Source organism: Boeremia exigua, assembly GCF_020726555.1.
Source record: "Boeremia exigua strain MPI-SDFR-AT-0100 chromosome Unknown C7974scaffold_3, whole genome shotgun sequence".
Classification (NCBI taxonomy): domain Eukaryota; kingdom Fungi; phylum Ascomycota; class Dothideomycetes; order Pleosporales; family Didymellaceae; genus Boeremia; species Boeremia exigua.
This window is the reverse complement of record NW_025763520.1, coordinates 424,942-442,252: the sequence shown is the minus strand read 5'-3', so window position 1 is coordinate 442,252 and position 17,311 is coordinate 424,942. Positions and strand designations below refer to the sequence as shown.

The 17,311-nt window shown below is 57.5% G+C and overlaps 5 protein-coding genes across 5 annotated transcripts; 2 read left to right on the top strand and 3 right to left on the bottom strand.

The window, feature by feature from the left end:
• The first annotated feature begins 691 nt into the window (after positions 1-691).
• Positions 692-6,167, top strand: C7974DRAFT_387433 (uncharacterized protein). The gene is made up of 3 exons (XM_046141165.1): positions 692-1,977; positions 2,023-2,132; positions 2,187-6,167. Exons 1-3 carry the CDS (start codon positions 742-744, stop codon positions 5,704-5,706), a joined length of 4,866 nt encoding a protein of 1,621 aa, XP_045999879.1. The 5' UTR covers positions 692-741; the 3' UTR covers positions 5,707-6,167.
• Positions 6,168-7,907: 1,740 nt separating this feature from the next.
• Positions 7,908-10,237, top strand: C7974DRAFT_122528 (choline dehydrogenase). The gene is made up of 3 exons (XM_046135178.1): positions 7,908-7,986; positions 8,036-8,172; positions 8,220-10,237. The coding sequence occupies exons 2-3, from the start codon at positions 8,073-8,075 to the stop codon at positions 10,043-10,045; spliced, it is 1,926 nt and encodes a 641-aa protein (XP_045999878.1). The 5' UTR covers positions 7,908-7,986; positions 8,036-8,072; the 3' UTR covers positions 10,046-10,237.
• Positions 10,238-11,562: 1,325 nt separating this feature from the next.
• C7974DRAFT_387430 (cora family metal ion transporter) lies at positions 11,563-13,100 on the bottom strand. The gene is made up of 2 exons (XM_046141164.1): positions 12,318-13,100; positions 11,563-12,267 (listed from the first exon to the last, which is right to left on the bottom strand). Exons 1-2 carry the CDS (start codon positions 12,935-12,937, stop codon positions 11,691-11,693), a joined length of 1,197 nt encoding a protein of 398 aa, XP_045999877.1. The 5' UTR covers positions 12,938-13,100; the 3' UTR covers positions 11,563-11,690.
• Positions 13,101-13,128: 28 nt separating this feature from the next.
• On the bottom strand, positions 13,129-13,933 carry C7974DRAFT_421510 (uncharacterized protein). The gene is made up of 3 exons (XM_046144294.1): positions 13,690-13,933; positions 13,439-13,630; positions 13,129-13,384 (listed from the first exon to the last, which is right to left on the bottom strand). The coding sequence occupies exons 1-3, from the start codon at positions 13,918-13,920 to the stop codon at positions 13,349-13,351; spliced, it is 459 nt and encodes a 152-aa protein (XP_045999876.1). The 5' UTR covers positions 13,921-13,933; the 3' UTR covers positions 13,129-13,348.
• Positions 13,934-14,452: 519 nt separating this feature from the next.
• Positions 14,453-16,450, bottom strand: C7974DRAFT_122505 (uncharacterized protein). The gene has a single exon (XM_046135177.1). The coding sequence runs from the start codon at positions 16,101-16,103 to the stop codon at positions 14,601-14,603; it is 1,503 nt and encodes a 500-aa protein (XP_045999875.1). The 5' UTR covers positions 16,104-16,450; the 3' UTR covers positions 14,453-14,600.
• Between the last annotated feature and the right edge of the window lie 861 nt (positions 16,451-17,311).

The window sequence follows — 17,311 nt, the reverse complement described above, 5'->3', positions numbered from 1 at the left end:
GAGGCCCGCCTTCCGCCTATCGCCGTCCGCCTCGACCGCCAGGGCTGCGGCAGATCACACTGCCAGCGCATCCGCTCGACAACAGCCGCGTCGCAGGCGCCCCAGTCGCCCGAGGCCCGCCGCATGCGGCAGACGCCGTCGAGTCTGCTCTCTGTTGTTGATGTCGACGTCCATGTCGACGACGAGCAGGCCCGCGCTGCCCGACGCCCACGCCCTCGTCGCCAGCATGCTGCGGCACACCCCGCCCCGTAGGTGCCCTCTATCAGTCCAAGCTGCCCTCTGCGCGTCCAAGCTGCCCTCTTCTGATACCTGAGCGCTGTGCCGGTGCCTGTCCGGGCCTGTCGGTGCCTGTCGGCGCCTGTCGTGCCGCCCGGGTGCCCAATGCAATCTGCGGCAACCCGGCGCGCATCAGTGCGCTCTGTACGATGAGCTGGCAGCGCCGCGACGACCTCTACCGACGCCCACTGACGCTCTTCCGCAGCCCAGCCGCCCGCCGCCCATGTGTCGTCGCGCGCCCTCTCGCCGCACCCCTCCGCGCCTACAACTGTGACCGACGAGCCCGCCGACGAGCCCGCCGACGAGCCCGCCGCCTCCCCAGCGCCGCCTGAGCCCGCGCCGTCGCCGTTGCTGCGCTCCTCGCCCGCGACCATGAGCACTGGCGCCCGCCCGCCGGCCCTCGACCACGCCAGCCCGCACGCCAGCCCGCACACCAGCCTCGCCCACAATGCCCCGCGCCCGCACATGCCCGCCTCCATGTCTGCCCCCGCCGGCAAGCTGCCGCGCCTGCTGCCCGCCGACCTGTCCGCCTACAGCGACGCCCTGCTGCCGACCGCCGCCATCCCGACCTCTGCCACCTCGCTCGCCGAGCTCGCCCACCTGATCCGCCTGCAGGGCTACCAGGAGCAGCGCAAGGCCCACTCGCGCGTGCGCCTGCACCGCTGGCTCGTGTCGAGCGCCCTCTCCGCCCGCCTGGTGCACTGCGGCGAGCTGGCCTACCGCACCCTGGTCGACAACTTCCGCTCCGACGACAAGAAGCACTTCGCCCTGCTGTACAACGCCCTCAACGACGTCCGCAACTCGTGCGACGCCACCCGCCAGTACGCCCTGCTCGAGCCCGACCTGGACTTTGCCAAAGCCCGCACCACCTCCAAGACGGACAAGGCCGCCCTCAATTTCTCTACCTTTCTCAATCACGTGCCGTCCAAGATTTTGGACGACCTTCTTGATTTCATTTCTGAAGTTCGCACCAACCCCGATTTCCTAGCTGCCCGCATTGCGAGTCTGTCGCAGCAAGAACTCGCTTCTCTTTCGTCCTTTCGTCAAGCACTTGATCCTGTAGAGTCTGTAATTGCCATCACCGGCGCGAGAGGTAAAAACCCTGCCGCGAGCAAGCCCGCCCAGAACGGCCCCAGCCCGGTCGAGCGTCTGCTGAGCTTCCAGCGCCATGACCCGCTGGCCACGCTGATCTACACCATCTTTGCCAACTCCTCGGGACCGGACTCCGCCGAGGACCTGCGCCGCACCGATGTTTGGGCCACTACCTGCGCCAAGATGATCAAGGAGAACAAGGCCGGAACCGACAGGTTTGTAAAGACGATCCTCGATGTATGGGCCGGTATGCGTGAATGGCCCGGAAAGGCAAACTTGGAGCTCTACCTGATGCAGGCCCTGCAAGACGGCCAGTTTCTCCTGGAAAAGGCCGAGGACCAGCCCACACGCCAGGGCCAGCCGGCCCCGCGGAGCACCAAAGACACCATTGCCGCCGACGAGTTCTTCGACAAGGCCGTAAAGCGCCTGTTCGAGGTCATCGACGACGAGCCCAGCGCCGGAGGCATCCCCGAAGGAGTCCTGGAAATTGGAAATGCCATTCTCCGCAAGCTGGACGACGAGAGGGGCATCCGCCGCGGAGCCCAGAGCTTCTTCGTCTCGCGTTGGCTCTTCACCACATACCTGATGAACGCCATCATTCACCCCGAGGCACGTTTTGTCAACTAATGACGTATTACAGGCTAACAGAAGCAGACGCACGGCATCATGATCCAGCACCACATCAGCGAACACGCCCGCCAGAAGATCCTCAAGGAAATCGCAGTCCGCGCGCAAAAGCACGTTTTGGATCTGACCTACAATTGGTACGAGCTCTCGTTTGGTTTCCGCCTCTTCCAGGACGCTAACTTTGGTAATAGGAAGCAGCAGGTGCCCGTTTTGCCCGAAATCCGCACCCACATCGAGAGCATCATAGCCAGATTCAAGCACACCAAGACGTATTCCAAGCCGATTCTTCTCCCGGCAAAGGCCATCACATCTCCGCGCGAGACTGTCGAAGTCCAGCCTTTTATCGTGCTGTGTCCGTCGGACATCATTACTTTGGTGAACACGCTCTTCCCTGAGCGACGCCCGTCGTCGAGCCATTTAAACAAAGATGCGGAGCGCCGCGGCGGGATTGCATCGTCTGCGTCGTCCATCTCTGCTGTCTCAATGCCGTTTCGCAGCGCCTCTGCCACTGCGACTGACGCGAGCTCGGTGCTGAGCGCCAGTGCATCCTCCATGACCAGCGACACCACCTCCAGAGAGCCCCTCCTCGACACTGGCAACATCGACATGACCCGACCTCTAGGAGAAGCGTATGCCGAGTCCAAGATCGCGCCTAGTGAAAGCTATGGCCGACACCTCAGAATGGCTTGTTCTGAAATGACACGTATCCTCGGATTCGATGCCACATCTGGGACTTGCCACCCGTGCAAAGAACGCTGGGCGGTGCTTTACATTTCTGCCGACGGCAAGCAACTCAAATCCCGCATGCGCAAAGACTCTGATGACGAAGATGAGCACGACGAGGATTCGCATGACACTGACAGCAGCGACGACGAGGGCACGGGTGCGATCGATCTGGAGAACGACTACCACCAGCTGAAGGAGGCAATCGCAAAGCTGGTGGAAGAGTACGAGATCCCAAAAGAGCTGGCACCAGACAGCGAATCCAAGAGCTTCAGCAACCGCATGACGACTCGAAAGGGAGGGCGAGGCCGTGGCCTGGGCCGCGTTGCCAGCGAGACCTTTGGATCTCGCAACCCGTATAACCAGCCGCAGCCGCAGACACAGAGCCAGCTCACCAATTTGATCGCAAGCCAGCGCAATGTGCCTGCGCGACACCGCTCACCGCAGCACCCCAGGAGCAACAGCAACCCGCAGAACCCCAACGAGAGGCAGGACAACAACTCAGTCCTCGTCACAATGCTCGAGTCGGCTATGCTCCAGTGCCAGGCCCGTTCCGACTTTGTCAACGCACTCATGTACCACAAGACACTGGCCAGCCTCCGCAGGCTCAGCGCACCCACCCTCGTTAAGAACGGGTACGCTGCGCTTCTCAACTACTTCTCACGCGGCCCGCGCGACTCTCTGAGCAAGGCCGCCAACGCGATTGAGGAGTTTGAGGCGTGGTTCGTCTGGCTGAAGCAGTCCCAGGAGAGATCCGACGGCATGATCGAAGAGATGATGGTCGGTTTCAACAACCTGCGCGACAAGATGTGGTACATCAGCGACGTGCGTGGGTCGAAGGAGTACGACGATGCCAAAAATGTCGCTCTTGCTCTCAAGATCATGGGCCAGCCCACCAAGACGCTCGACGGCAAGCCGCTCCAGACGCCGCGCGCTCGCAACTACTCCAAGTCGTCGTCGAACAACTTCGCGCTGCGCAACGAGGCCCAGCTTGTGGATGTCATGGCTGCGTCTCAGGACTTCGGCGGACCCAACAAGCTGTCTGACGAGCAGTCTGAGATCACGGCCAAGTGGATCCAGCAGTATGGGATCGAGAACTTTTGCAAGGGCGAGGAGCGCATCCACCGCTTCTGCCTTGAGATTGACAAGTGTGTCAACAAGATTGTTGCCGATAATCTGATGGAAGGGCCAACGCTCTGGGCCAGCGACTTGTACAAGCGCGACCAGCAGATCCTCGACAGTGGCCGCCAGAAGGGCGATCTCTTCCTCACTGGCGTCGGCACACTATCTGTCGCTGGCGATGAGGAGTACGAGACGCACGGCCGGCCGGGATCTAAGAATCTCGACTTTGCCCAGCGCCCGAGTCAAAGCAGTCTGCGCTCGGTCGCCAACCGCAACGTCTCGGGCAGCTTCGATCAGAGCCCGTGGGCCACCAGCCCTGTTGACTCGCCTGATTACTTTGGCGCCTCTTCGCCCATCATGGCTATCGACTCCACCACGACGTTCTGGTCGCCGTTCCAAACCCAGGCGCAGTCGCCAACCAACGCAGCCAGCATCCGCCCGCGCACCGCCTCGTCGTCCAAGGGCACCGTCATGCTGAAGCAGTCGGCCAGCGTCAACGAGGAGAAGCGCCGCTTCTTGCTTGAGCTGAAGCAGACGCTGACCGGGCTGCTGCTGAGCGATCTCGGCACCATGGTGTTTGCCAATGGTAGCGAGACTGACTCCTGGTTCAGCGGCGACATCCTCGAAGACTGCATTCAGCGCAGGGACGAAGAGGAGCGCACGCGCAAGAAGCAGCTCGCCAAGAAGAAGAGCATGAAGACCCTGCGAAAGCAAACGCATGCCAATGACAGGACCGACCGAGGCCAGGCTGCCTCGCCCGTCACTACTCTCCAGCATGACGCGCAGCACTCCGCAGGCGAGCACTCGTCAACGTCGAGCGATGCTACATCCCGCTCATCTGGCATCACTGCGAAGAAGGCTGGTCTGCTCGAGTTCCCATACAACGTTGCGTTCCGACGCCTACTCAGCAAGTTTGCAACCCACCCCAACCCGTACGCTAAGCTACATGCTCTGTACGAGCTCGAACTTCTCATCATCGCCTCGCTTTCTTCCCGCTCTAGCCGCTCATACAACAACCGCCGCGACACACTCCCGACCGTCCCCCAGTCTCCCACTCTCGGCACCGTTCCCGAGTTCAGCTCCCGTGAGCCTGCCACGCAGCACTCGCGCGCACAGAACCTCGAAGAGGCCATCGCCAACTGCTCCGAGCGCCGCGCCCACATCATGGCCGACGTCCCACACCGCAGCGGTGCACGCTCACCCGTCGGCCCACCTAGCACCGACATGATTGTCGAAGTGATTCAAGGCCTCCTCCGCGACGCCGACATCCGCCCCAAATCCCTCTTCCGCGACCTGCAATACATCGCGTCCTTTGTGCCTGCCCAGATGCTCGACAAAACCGAGCGCGGCAAAGCCTTCTGGGACGTCGGCCTGGCCGCCCTCGGCCTCAAGCAAGACGTCTGCCGCATCATGGTCGAGCTGGTCGACGAAGTAATAAACGCCTCAAACAGCACCCGCAGCGCCGCCGTCGCGCCGCCGTCCCCGGAGAAACCCTCCTCCTCCCGCTCCAACACCCCAACGCCCGCCCCCACGCCCCGCTACACCATGTCCGACGCCGCGCGCCTCCTCCTCATCACTGCCAAAGAGGGCGACGCCGTCGCCGAGCGCGAGTTGGCCATCTTCTACCTCACGTCGCCCGAGCTGCTGCACCGCGCCGTCCTCCCCCTCACGCGCCCCAGCGACGTGTTCAAGACCGAGCTGCTCAACCGCGAAAAGCGCGCTAGCCAGGATCCCGCTAGGAGCGATCCGATGACCATGTGCGTCGCGCAGCACTGGATGGAGCAGAGTATGCGCGGCGGCGACGGGCTGGCGGCCAAGTATCTAAGGCAGCGCAGCGAGCTGGAGAGTATCCCTGGACGGGTGTGAGTGTGCCCCCCAAGAGAGTGTTGTGTTGTCAGTCCGATTTGCCCCGTTTTATACCCGTCATTCCTGGTTTTTCTTCTTTTGAGCTGTGCGTGCGCGCGGTCTTGTGCTGTTTGGCATGGCATGCATAGCGTGGCGTTTTTCCTCTCGTTGTTCCTATTTCGGTTTTTTTCGGTCCATGGTGTTTGTGGGTTTTTACATGGTGCTGGAGAGTAGTGGTGGCATTGCGTAATGTGTGTGTGGTTGCATGGGTCTGTCGCATCATCTGTTGGTGCAAGTGGTGCGTACACGATGCTTTACAGGCAGACGAGCGATACAGGTGGGCGACGCGGCATACGAATCTCCTAGCCTTCTGAGATACCATATCATATCATGTTTGCGTCATGGCCGTACAAGGGGAGATAGCAAGGAGGGGGGTTAGATTTAGGTAGTAGGTAGCAGGAAATAGAATATTTATGATCACATTGAGAGCTTTCACTGATTTGGTGCTACGAGTCTCTGCTGTACCTCTCTCTCCGGAATTGTGCGTGCTCCTGTTGTCCTGGTCTTCTTCCTCTGCTTCTGCGGCTTCTTCTAAGCCCCCCTCGACGTACCCCTCACTCAAGCAGAGCGGAGTCTACATACAGCCTAGTGGCTTAGGCGCAAAACAGCTGTTAAATTGCACTGCATGCCAAGGTCTAGATATCCTAATATCAGGCCCAGATAGCCGGTAATAGTGGGACTGTGTAGAAGTGAACGTAGCACAGAACTGAACGTAGCACCGTAGCTACTGCACAGTGACACGGCTGGGCATGTTTGGTTTCTGGTTCACGGTTATTGATTCTTGCAGAGTACAGGGGCGGCGCTTTGAATAGCAGTGGAATGGCATAATGACGGTGCTGTGGGTGTGTGGACTGGTTTGGGTTTGGTGTTGGAGAAAGGGATGGCTATTACGGTAACAATCATGCTGGGGTCACGATAGCTGTGAGCAAGGCGGATAGACAAAGCCTGTACAGTCGCATTGCGTACCACGGACCACGCGCATCCTTGGAAGCCAGGGCATTTGCCGTGAGTGGATGCAGTGCCTCGTGCGTGAAACCTTGGATGTCTACCGCCGCCTGACACGTGGGAGTGACGAGGCCTCCCAGTCCACTTGCTAGCACCGCTGGACATCGGCCAACGGTCTTGTCGACCTGCAGCTGTACCTTCACGCCGACACCGTCCCATGACTCCAGATCATTGCGAACGACACCCCCTTCTACCTCCACGATCAGATCGTCGCGAGTAACACCGAACGGCGCTCGTATCCAGGCGATGCGACCGGGCCGCTCGGAAACCTGCAATCGTGCTGCGCAACCCACTCGGTCCACTGCACCAGTTCGACTTGAAGAACGCACATCGGGAGCGTGCCGAAATGATCGCGTCGCAAACGTTGGTCGAGAAGAACGTTTTCAGACGCCGGGCCAGGCCGTGATATTGTCAGCAACGCAGCAGGAGCAGCAGGATCATCTGACAATGCCGATCGCACGCCCACCACGGACGGCCACAGTCAGGAACAGGTAACGGCAGCATCCCTATGCACGCCCACCCCTGTCGCGCTGGCGCTAGGCCTCGGCTTTGGCGCTCCACTGCGCCACCGTGCTGGAGCTCCACGGCGTGCCGCTTTCCCCAGACGTTATGGGTCGGAACGAAGGCTTTGACGCGCTCGAAATGAAGACCGCGGCCGCGTCGACAGAAGACGCTGCTTCGCCGCGCTGCCGGGGTGCGTGCGGCCGCCCCCCGTCTCTAGCCTGTGCGCTATCCGCGGGAACGCTTCGGAATTGGGGAACGGCGGTTTGGAACGCATTGCGGGCGCGAACCAGCGACTGCAGCTCATCTAACGGCGAGCGTCACCAGCACGCGCGCACTGATGAAGGACCCGTAGTCGGTCTCAGAAGCGTGCAAGTCGTGCCAATTGCAGCCCGCGACGCCTGTCGTCCGCCAAACGCGAGCTCTGCAACCACGCATCTGACCTCGGATATTGCCCTCAGGGTGATCCTGGCCAGTGGTGGATTCCGCCGTGGCGCGTCGATCATTGGCCCGGGCAATACATGTTCGCCTCGACGGAACAGGAACTAGGACCGCACGCTTTGTGGATGGAGCAGCGACCTGCGCGCATCTAGCGAGTATTGATTGAGTAGGGAATATGAGCAGGGTGCGGGTTTAGAGCAAAGGGCTATCGATAGGGGCAGTGACATGCTTTGCAGAGGTGGTATAAAGATGCCCAGGCCGTCCGGCCTTGGAGCAGCAGGTGTTCACTCATTAGTACGTCTTCCACTACGGTTGCTCATTGGCAGCTTGCTAACATCGCCAGGCACTCTCTGCACCCACATTCGCTATTATTAATCGCCATGTTGTTCCGTCAATTCGCTCTGGCTGCGGCCACCGTCTCTCTCGCTAAGGCCGTTGACCTTACCGGGTACGAGTACGTCGTTGTTGGAAGTGGTGCTGGTAAGTCGATCTCTCTCTCCCAGGGTTGGGGTGCTAACGGCCGTTAGGTGGCGGCCCTCTTGCGGCTCGTCTCGCCCTTGCCGGCCACAAGACGCTTCTGCTCGAGGCTGGTGACGACCAGGGTGCCAACCAGAACTACACTGTACCTTCGTTCAACGCGAAGGTCTCTGAGGACCCCAACCTGGCCTGGAACTTCTTCGTCAAGCACTACGCCGACGAGGAGAGGCAAGCTCGTGACTTCAAGACCTCCTACACCACACCCGATGGTGGCCTCTACACCGGTCTGTCGCCCCCTGCTGGCTCCGTCCAGAAGGGCACCCTCTACCCCAGGACCGGTACCCTTGGTGGTTGCACAGCCCACAACGCTCTCATCGCTGTCTACCCCCACCAGTCTGACTTTGAGAGCATTGCCGCCCTTACTGGTGATGATTCGTGGGCGCCTGACAACATGCGCAAGTACTTCGTCAAGCTGGAGAAGAACGCCTACCTTACCACCGGCAAGGGCCACGGATATGAGGGCTGGTTGGGCACCCAGTACTCCCCCATCGACGTTGTTGTCAGCGACCCCCAGCTTCTGAGCGTCGTTAGTGGTGCTGCCGTTGCTCTCACCAACCAGACCAACGTTGTCGTCAACTTGGCCACTCTCGTTGCTGGTGACGCCAACGCGGACACCATTGAACGTGACCAGACTCCTGGTCTGTTCCAGATCCCTCTGTCCACGGTCGAGGGCCAGCGCACCGGCTCCCGTGAGTTCGTTGTCGCCGTCCGCGATGCGAAGTACACCAACGGCACCAAGAGGTACCCTCTTGATGTCAGACTCAACGCGCACGTCACCAAGATCACCTTTGACGAGACCGAGGAGACCCCCCGTGCTACCGGTGTTGAGTTCCTCGACGGCCAGTACCTCTACAAGGCCAGCCCCAAGAACTCCGGCGCGAAGGGTGTTGCCGGCACCGCCAAGGCGTCCCGCGAGGTCATCGTCGCCGGCGGAACCTACAACTCGCCCCAGCTCCTGAAGCTCTCCGGAGTTGGCCCTGCGGACGAGCTGACCAAGTTCGACATCCCCGTCGTCGTCGACCTTCCCGGCGTCGGCACCAACCTCCAGGACCACTACGAGATCAGCGTGCAGGGCACCATCGAGAAAGACTTCTCCGCGCTCGACGGCTGCACCTTCAAGGGCGACGCCGCCGACCCGTGCATCGCGCGCTACAACACCCCCATCCTCGGCAACCGCGGCATCTACGCCTCCCCCGGCCTCGGCGCAACCATGCTGTACAAATCCAGCACCGCCGAGAAAAACAACTGGGACATCTTCGCCTTCGGCGGCCCCGTCAACTTCCGCGGCTACTTCCCCAACTACAGCGTCAACGCCACCGCCGTGCACAACCTCTTCTCCTGGGCCATTCTCAAGGCGCACCCGCGCAACACCGCCGGCACCGTCACCCTGCAGTCCGCGGACCCCCTCGACGTCCCCGCCATCACATACAACTACTTCGACACCGGCGTCGGCGACTACGACGCAGACATCACCGCCATGAGCGAAGCCATCGCTCTCACCCGCGAGGCCTTCGCGTCCCAGCTCGTCCCCGTGACCGAGATCCTGCCCGGCGCTAGCGTCGACACGGCTGCCAAGGTCGCCGACTACGTCAAGGATAACACGTGGGGCCACCACGCGTCGTCGACGTGTCCGATTGGGGCTGATGGGGATAAGATGGCGGTGCTGGATAGCAAGTTCAATGTGAGGGGGACCAAGGGGTTGAGGGTTGTGGATGCGTCGGTTTTCCCGAGGATTCCGGGCACGTTTACGGCGGTGTCGACGTATATGGTGGCGGAGAAGGCGGCGGATGTTATTTTGGCTGCTGCGGCGGCGTAGGCGGGGCGCAGATGGAGGCCAGGATGGAGTCATGAACGGAGTCGTAGATGGAGGGAAGGAAGGTATGGAGGATGATGTCCGATACTCATGATTATGTCTCGCATCCCCAGCGTCCTTTTTGTATATATCCACTGCTCGTAGGAAATCCACGGACAGGCAGCTTGCAAAGTACATGTTTAATTCCCGCTGTCTCGTCACTGTCCTGCAACCTACATACTTTGCACCCGTTTCTAGTTCATCGGTGCGTGTCGATATGTGCTGACCACCCCCTACCTTGGTATAATGTACTGTCACAGTCACGAGTCAGGTACCCACGCACCCTAAGTAGCTAGACAGCTATAGAATGCGTGTATGCAGGACACAGGGGGGGGGGGGGCGGGGCAGACTCCACATACAATAGTACCGCGGGGTACCTACCCATTACACCTATAACGGGTACAAAGACTAGACTTCTGTACCCACGGTGCTTCTACTCTACTAGGTACCTGCCTAGGCAGCTACTTAGAGGTCACGGAACAGTCACGATGTTATTAATTACCTTGGGCTAGGTAGCGATAAGAAGTTTGACCGTCTATAGATGCCTAGAAGATACCTTCACGCGAGATATCACAGGTACGTATACCTGGGTATGCAGAACGCGCTCTTACACCGGGGCTTGCTGTATCATGTACCAAAGTGGGTGTGGTCTGCACGTTTCAGCAAGCACTATACCAGCCCACAGGCCGTTGGAGTAGTGCTGTGGAGTCGGGGACTCGGCTGTGTGATTAAGCTGTTTACTTGTGCTGTGCGCAGGGTGGATCTGTGTGTTTGTGCAAATCGCGGGCTGTGGGTTTCTTGTGCTGCGAAGTGGGGGTGTAAGGGGAGATGCTGGGCGGAGGGAATATAATTCAGCGGCCTGAATACTGCTGCCGAGTTTGCTGTGCCTGGAGGTTTTGAGAGGTGAGATGCAAACGGCGTCTTGTAAGCTGGGGCGAGTTTGCGGTGGGACAGTTGTGCCGTTGCACGGTACAGTGGAGGCGTACGTGGGCTAGCTTATAGTGTTAATGAGATAGCTATGGTGCACAGATAAGGAAATGGGCTCTTTTCTTTGCTGGTAGAGTTACTGGCAAGCAAGGATCTGGAGTGTGTACGTGTGGTACGAGTAGCTGCTGCGTCTGCCTTTGTCGTTTTCAAGAGAGGCTTTGAGTTAAGGTCACTGGAGTGCCTGTGAATCGGAGTATTCGAGACCGTTGGCACTGATTGTTCGTCCCATGGAAAGGAATAGGCGGTAAGACGGGGAGTTCCTGGTCAATGGTTCTAAGAAGGCATGCGTAATCCATACCATAACTCGGGCGAGACTGATGAGACAAAAGGGATTCAGTAATCAGATTGTACAAATAGACACTGATCCTTCACGGAATATTCTCACGGGCTGGGGGATTTGAGACGCTTACATCTGCACGGGTATCCGAAAGGAGCTGAACATAGCACTTGTAATGCTTAGAGTGTGGAAATCACCGAGACTTCTCTGCTTAACGCCGACGTTTCACCTCTGGGAAGCAACACAGACAGGCACAGAGACAATCGCGTACCTCTTCACAACATCTGTGGGTCTTCATGTCAAGTCACACAGGCACGATGCTCGGCATGCTCAGCACACAGATCTTCAGATCACCTTCAACCTCCTCGCCAAAGTCACGCTCGCCAGAATGAAAAGTATGATGGTACCCAGAATCCCGCCCCACCAGAACAACCGATCATCGTCGCCCCCCGGGACCCTGACATTCATTCCAAACAGGCCGCAAATTACATTCAGCGGCACCACAATCGCCGCTATGACCGTAATCCGGATGATGAACTTCAACGTCCGGTTGCCAGTCGCTATCCTATCGACCGAGAGGCGCGCGAGATAGTCCGCACGCGAGCGCGATAGAATGCCCTCGCAGTGCTCCAACTTCGACGCCATCGTGGCAACGTGATCCTGGACGTCGCTGAAGAAGATGGCAACGCCGTGCGGAACAGCCGCGTGCGCGGCGCCGCAGCACCGGGCCAGGCTGCGCACGACAGACGGCTTGCCGCGCAGCAGATGCGTGGCGTCCATGATCTTCTTGCGGCACAAATGCGTTTTCGAGAGCTCGGAGCCCAGCTCGTGGGGCCGCGTGAAGAAGGCGCCGTCTTCGATGGCGATGGTTTCGCGCTCCAGCTGGTCGATCATGGGGCCGAAGGCGTCGACGATGTCGTCGCTGTGGGGCGTCAGAAAGGGGTGTGGGGGTGGGGGATGTGGGGCTTGTACATGAGCGCGTAGCAGATCCAGTCACTGCTCAAGACCACATGGGTCTCGAGTTTGCGGATTCGGCTCTGGACGTTGGCCGTGTGCGGGCTGGGGTGGAACGTGAAGCTGATGAGGCCTGTGGGGAAGACGACGAGGTATGCGTTGACGGGCTTGACGTGGTGTTTGGCGCTGAACTTCAGGCGGTCGAAGGAGCGGAACGAGACGAAGTAGTAGTTCTTGAACACTTCTAATTTTTCACGTGTCTCTCCGGTTCTGATGTCTTCGGATGTAAGCGGGTGGATGGAGAACTCCTTTGCAAGCGCGTTCATGTCCGCTTCCGTCGGGTTGAGCACATCCAACCACCATGTATCCTTGGTCTTGCACGCATCGAAAATTCTGTATGATTGCCTCTTCGGAGAGACTAGATCTTCGATTTCAGAGACTTCCGTCGTTGCGCCCGCGGTCCACGAAAGCAGGCTGAGACGTCCCGGCCTCTCCTTGACAGGGACAGTGCTCGAGGCCATCGGAAATTTCTCACTTTTCTCTTGCAAAGACCCCTTCTGGAGAAGCTCATTATTGGCAGCAAACGAGCTCTCCTGGTCGAGGCCCCGCAAATCTGCTGGTCGGTCGACAGAGGGCATGCTTAGGGAGTCTCGGCAACGTATGCCCAGCGACGAAGCCTTGTGTGGCCTTCACTATGAATGACGTGTCGGTGGCCCATCGAAATAGTTGGCAGTAAGGAGCGAATTCACGAGGATCGGGTTCACGAGTGGGGATTGTTTTTGCCAGGTTCGCTTGAAGTGTGATGTTTAGTGTCAACTGCCATTGTGGCGGAGCAAGCTAAGCTAAGCAAAAGGGAGGTTTCAGCAGAGAGGCTATGCTAGCCGCAATAACGCCGCAGACTCGAAACCTGGAAGTTTGATTTGATTTCATGCTAGCTTGTGCGCATCTCATCCTCCGCCATAAGATGTTCACGATCTACATGGTACCTCTAGAGTAAGCTAGGTTTGACGATCCCTGCCTCTAGCCAGAATTGGCTGTGAGATAGTAATCTACGGTTTGCTCGGAAATACCTCTCCTTGATCCCACTGGAATTCTGTTAGTGATTCGTATTCAGGTGTGACTTCATCTGCAAGACTCACATGCTCAACAATGCATCCACCCTCCCAGCGAAAGCGATCCACAACCACACCAAACGCCGTATTGTTGTATTCCAACCAGCTCTGGGGGTTCTTGAATGTTGTACGCAGTGGCGTCATGTCTTGTGCAGCCCATATGGGCGAGAGGATACCCCAAGCCGAATCGGAGCCGTTTTGGGCAAGTGGGTTGTGGTTCTACGTGGCAACCTTGTCAGCGGTTTGTGTTCCGGTGGCGCAGCTGATTGGATACATACAATGTAGTCCGAGACAATGTATTCAAAAGCCTTTGAGATGTCCTGATCGTAGATGAAGGCACGAGCAAAGGCTTTAGACCGCGACTTGGTCTGCGACACTGTAGTCTTACTGTTGCGGACACATGGAGCGGGCTTTACAAGGCCAGTCTGTCTGCTTTCCACGGCGTTCGTTGGAGCTGCGATAGTAGCAATGGGTGCAATAAGTGCAGTGAGCCACAGTGAGTAGAGCATCTTGTGTTATCACTTGCAATGAAGGGTACATGTCACAATGTACCCCAAGACCGTGTTCTTATACCTGAGCACAGTGGAGACATCAAGGGCCACCCTTCGTCATCACTATCGCCATCCGTGGCGCGGTTGTATTTCGGTACTACGAATAGATTGTCGGCAGTTAGGTTTGACGTCTGCTTGCGTGACAATTGCGTAGCCGAGTCGGTTGTCAAAGACGAAATGCCGGGGCTCATACGTTATGGGCAAGTTCGATGCCTAGTCGACCACAGTCACGGCCTTGTATCGTCGTTGGCAGCCGCATATGTACGGCCCCTGCATCTGGCTTCTTAGTCTACCAATAGGGGTTAGACATCGGCGTTATTCACCCGTAACTTGTTCTACTGTTGGAAGTTCTTCAGCCTCGTTGTTATCTTTCTATCAGTCACTGTCGAGCTTACTATTTAAGTAAGGTGCCAAACTCTAATTACTTACACCTAATGGTATAGCTGGCATGTCTACAAGATCAAACAGCATTCGAAAATAAAGACACATGCAATTTTACAGACACATACGAAGCACTGGTATAGATTTTGTAAGGTTCGAGGACTGATTTTGGCCAATTTCTATATTGTCTGGAAATTTATTTACAGGAAGGTCCCATAGAAGGTCAATGGGAATGAAGGATTGAAGGTCTGGGTAGACTAGCGGGAAGGTGTGACGGCAAGGCCATATCCGGAGAACAGGCTTGTGGGGTCAACAGCGCCCTTGATCTTGCGAAGCCTTGCATAGTTGGCGCCGTACAGTCTCTGGCTCCACTCCTTGACACTCAGCTCCGAGTCGACGTAGTTGACGAAGCTACGGAGAGGGGCCGACTTCTTCAGAGAGTCTCCGAAAGGCTTGAGCAGGTTTTGCATGTATGCGACGCCATCGCTGGGCCAGACAGTTGTGCGGGAAACACCATCGACACGAATCAGCCAGAGGTTGTTGCCGTGCGCAAACGCGTGGTCGCTGTCAGCAATATCGCGACTGACGCCACCCCAGAGATCAAGGAAGCCGGAGCCGGAGAGATCAGTGCGGTTAAGACCACGGTAGTTGTCGAACAGCGTCTTCGCTTGCTTAGTGGACAATGGGTGGTCATTCGTTGTAACCCATGACTGGACCAGCGAAGCACGACCGCCAAGTGCACCTCCGGTAGGCGAGTTCATTCCAGCGCCGGTACCAGCGACTTCAGAATCCCAGAAAGTGGGGAGTACAGTCTTGGTCAGGTTGACCGTAGGGGCGATAGATCGGATAGACTCGACAAGAGGCGCAAAGGTGGTGTCGAACTCAGCCTCTGATCCGTAGAAGAAGCCAGCGGATGCAAAGTTGGCAATGCTGAAGCGCAGGGACATCTTGTCTGGCGCCTTTCCGCTCTGAACCCACTTCTGGATGGCCACAAGGGCAGCCGAAGCAGCCTCAGTGCTGACATCGCCAAGAGCAAGGCTGTAGCTCACGGCACCGTTGTAGGGAAACGCGAATGTCTTTGTGGTAGCAGACAAAGCGACGCCAAAGTTAGGTCCGGCGCCCTGAGCTGCCCAGAGGAGGTCCGAGCCAGGGCCGGCTGTGACAACTGTTCCATTGTACAGCATGTACTCAACTGAGACAAGGTTGTCTGATGGGATGCCGAGAAGCCTGCTCGTTGTGCCGAAACCTCCTCCAAAAGAACTGCCCATGAGACCGACGTGGGAACCTCTCACGTGCGGGAAGTGACGGTTGAAGTTGTCGTTGACATACTTGGAAGCAGGTCCGACGTTTGCTCCTCCGCCAAACGTCAATTGGTTTGTGGAGTTGTCAAAGCTCAGCTGGGTGAAGGCTTCCATGCTGATGACAAGATTGCCGGGGTTACCGAAGCTGTAGCCCTGGAAAGAATGTCCACGACCAACCACTGATACTTTGACGGATGAGTTGCGTGCGCATCCCAGGGCCAAGGCAACCTCCTCCTTGTCTTGAGGGAAGGCAATGGAGACAGGCTCGCGCGGGAGTCGGAACTGGAAGGCGGCCGTGTCGTTTGTCCAGGTATCATCTGTTGATACTGTAGCATGTACACCTCCACCTTCGAGGCAAGTCTGGACGGCGTCGACTTTGCTGCTCTGGCCCTGTACCAGCGCGGGTGCAAGGCACAAAAGCCCAAGTAGACCGTGCTTGTACATTTCGGAAGGTGCCATACTGAAATCTATGTGAAGGGAAGGATGAAGGAGAGTGTTTGATAGTCAGTGGGGAAGGTATTAGGGGTCTTACACTCGACACTTTAAACCATCTCTTCCTGAACCAAGACCCTCGGCGCAATGACCGTTGCGGCCTTTCTCAAATGAAGGAACAACTCTAATGTAGCTTAACTCGGTGCATCTCGGTGTACAATCATACTAGATTGTTGCTCCTGCCTGGTGCGACCCAGCCAAGCCTTGGCCCCACATCCACCTTCTTCGATAACGTTGTGCGCGACATAGAAACATCTCTTTTCATCGCAATATGCTCACTCAGATTTGGCAATGCGTCCGCTATGATCCTTTATCAGATGTTGAAACGGCGCGCTAATAATTTGCTTGGTGACATTCCTCATGCGGCGTAACGGCCGGTGTTGTATGGGCCACTAGAAATTACCGCCATGTCTAGGCTGTCTCCAACGGCTGTCTTGGGCGACGATCATTTGTTGTAGGTAGGTGTTCATCGTGATGGGTCACCCATTGGTCAGCAAACAGTACCTACCTTGCGAGTATATTTTCTGTATGGATTCCAGTATGCACGTGCATACGAAGTAGATGAACAACGGTAGAATTCTTTCATCTTCCGCCAGTAAGAGAATATCTGCGATACGATACGAATGCAGTCGAACTCCTCACGGTGCAGGTAGATCTGGGCATGGTGAACAGGTCGAACTTGGGTTGTGAAATCTCAACCTGCAGCCAAGCGACGGGTTCCGATAGGCAGGCATCCGGATCCGTTCAGAGTCTTCCTCATGTAGAAACATCGTCCGAAAGCATGATTGGGCTGAATGGCGCAAAAGCTGCCCAGAGCTTTATCAGATGGCTAAACGTTCACAGTTCGTGAACACCGAAGAGAATGATGCCACTGTGGGGATTGTAACGTAAAACATCTCCACTGGCCACTGTGGGGTCGGTTTTGTTGCCGCTGTCAGAAGAGAGTCAGGGGCTTCCGCCTTGCGCACTCAGTAGGTATTGTCAACCGCTGTCGCTCCGTGAAGGTGATCGCACAACTAACTCAGCAGTAAGACCTTCATCTGGGACTTCGCTGCATTTCCCCGAGGCCGTGTCAAAAGAAGCCGTGTGAAAAGAAGCCGTGTCAAAAGCGACCGTGATTACGTGCTTTGTTGCTGCGGACGAGCAGAATTGATGTTGCAATCTAAGTAGGTAGT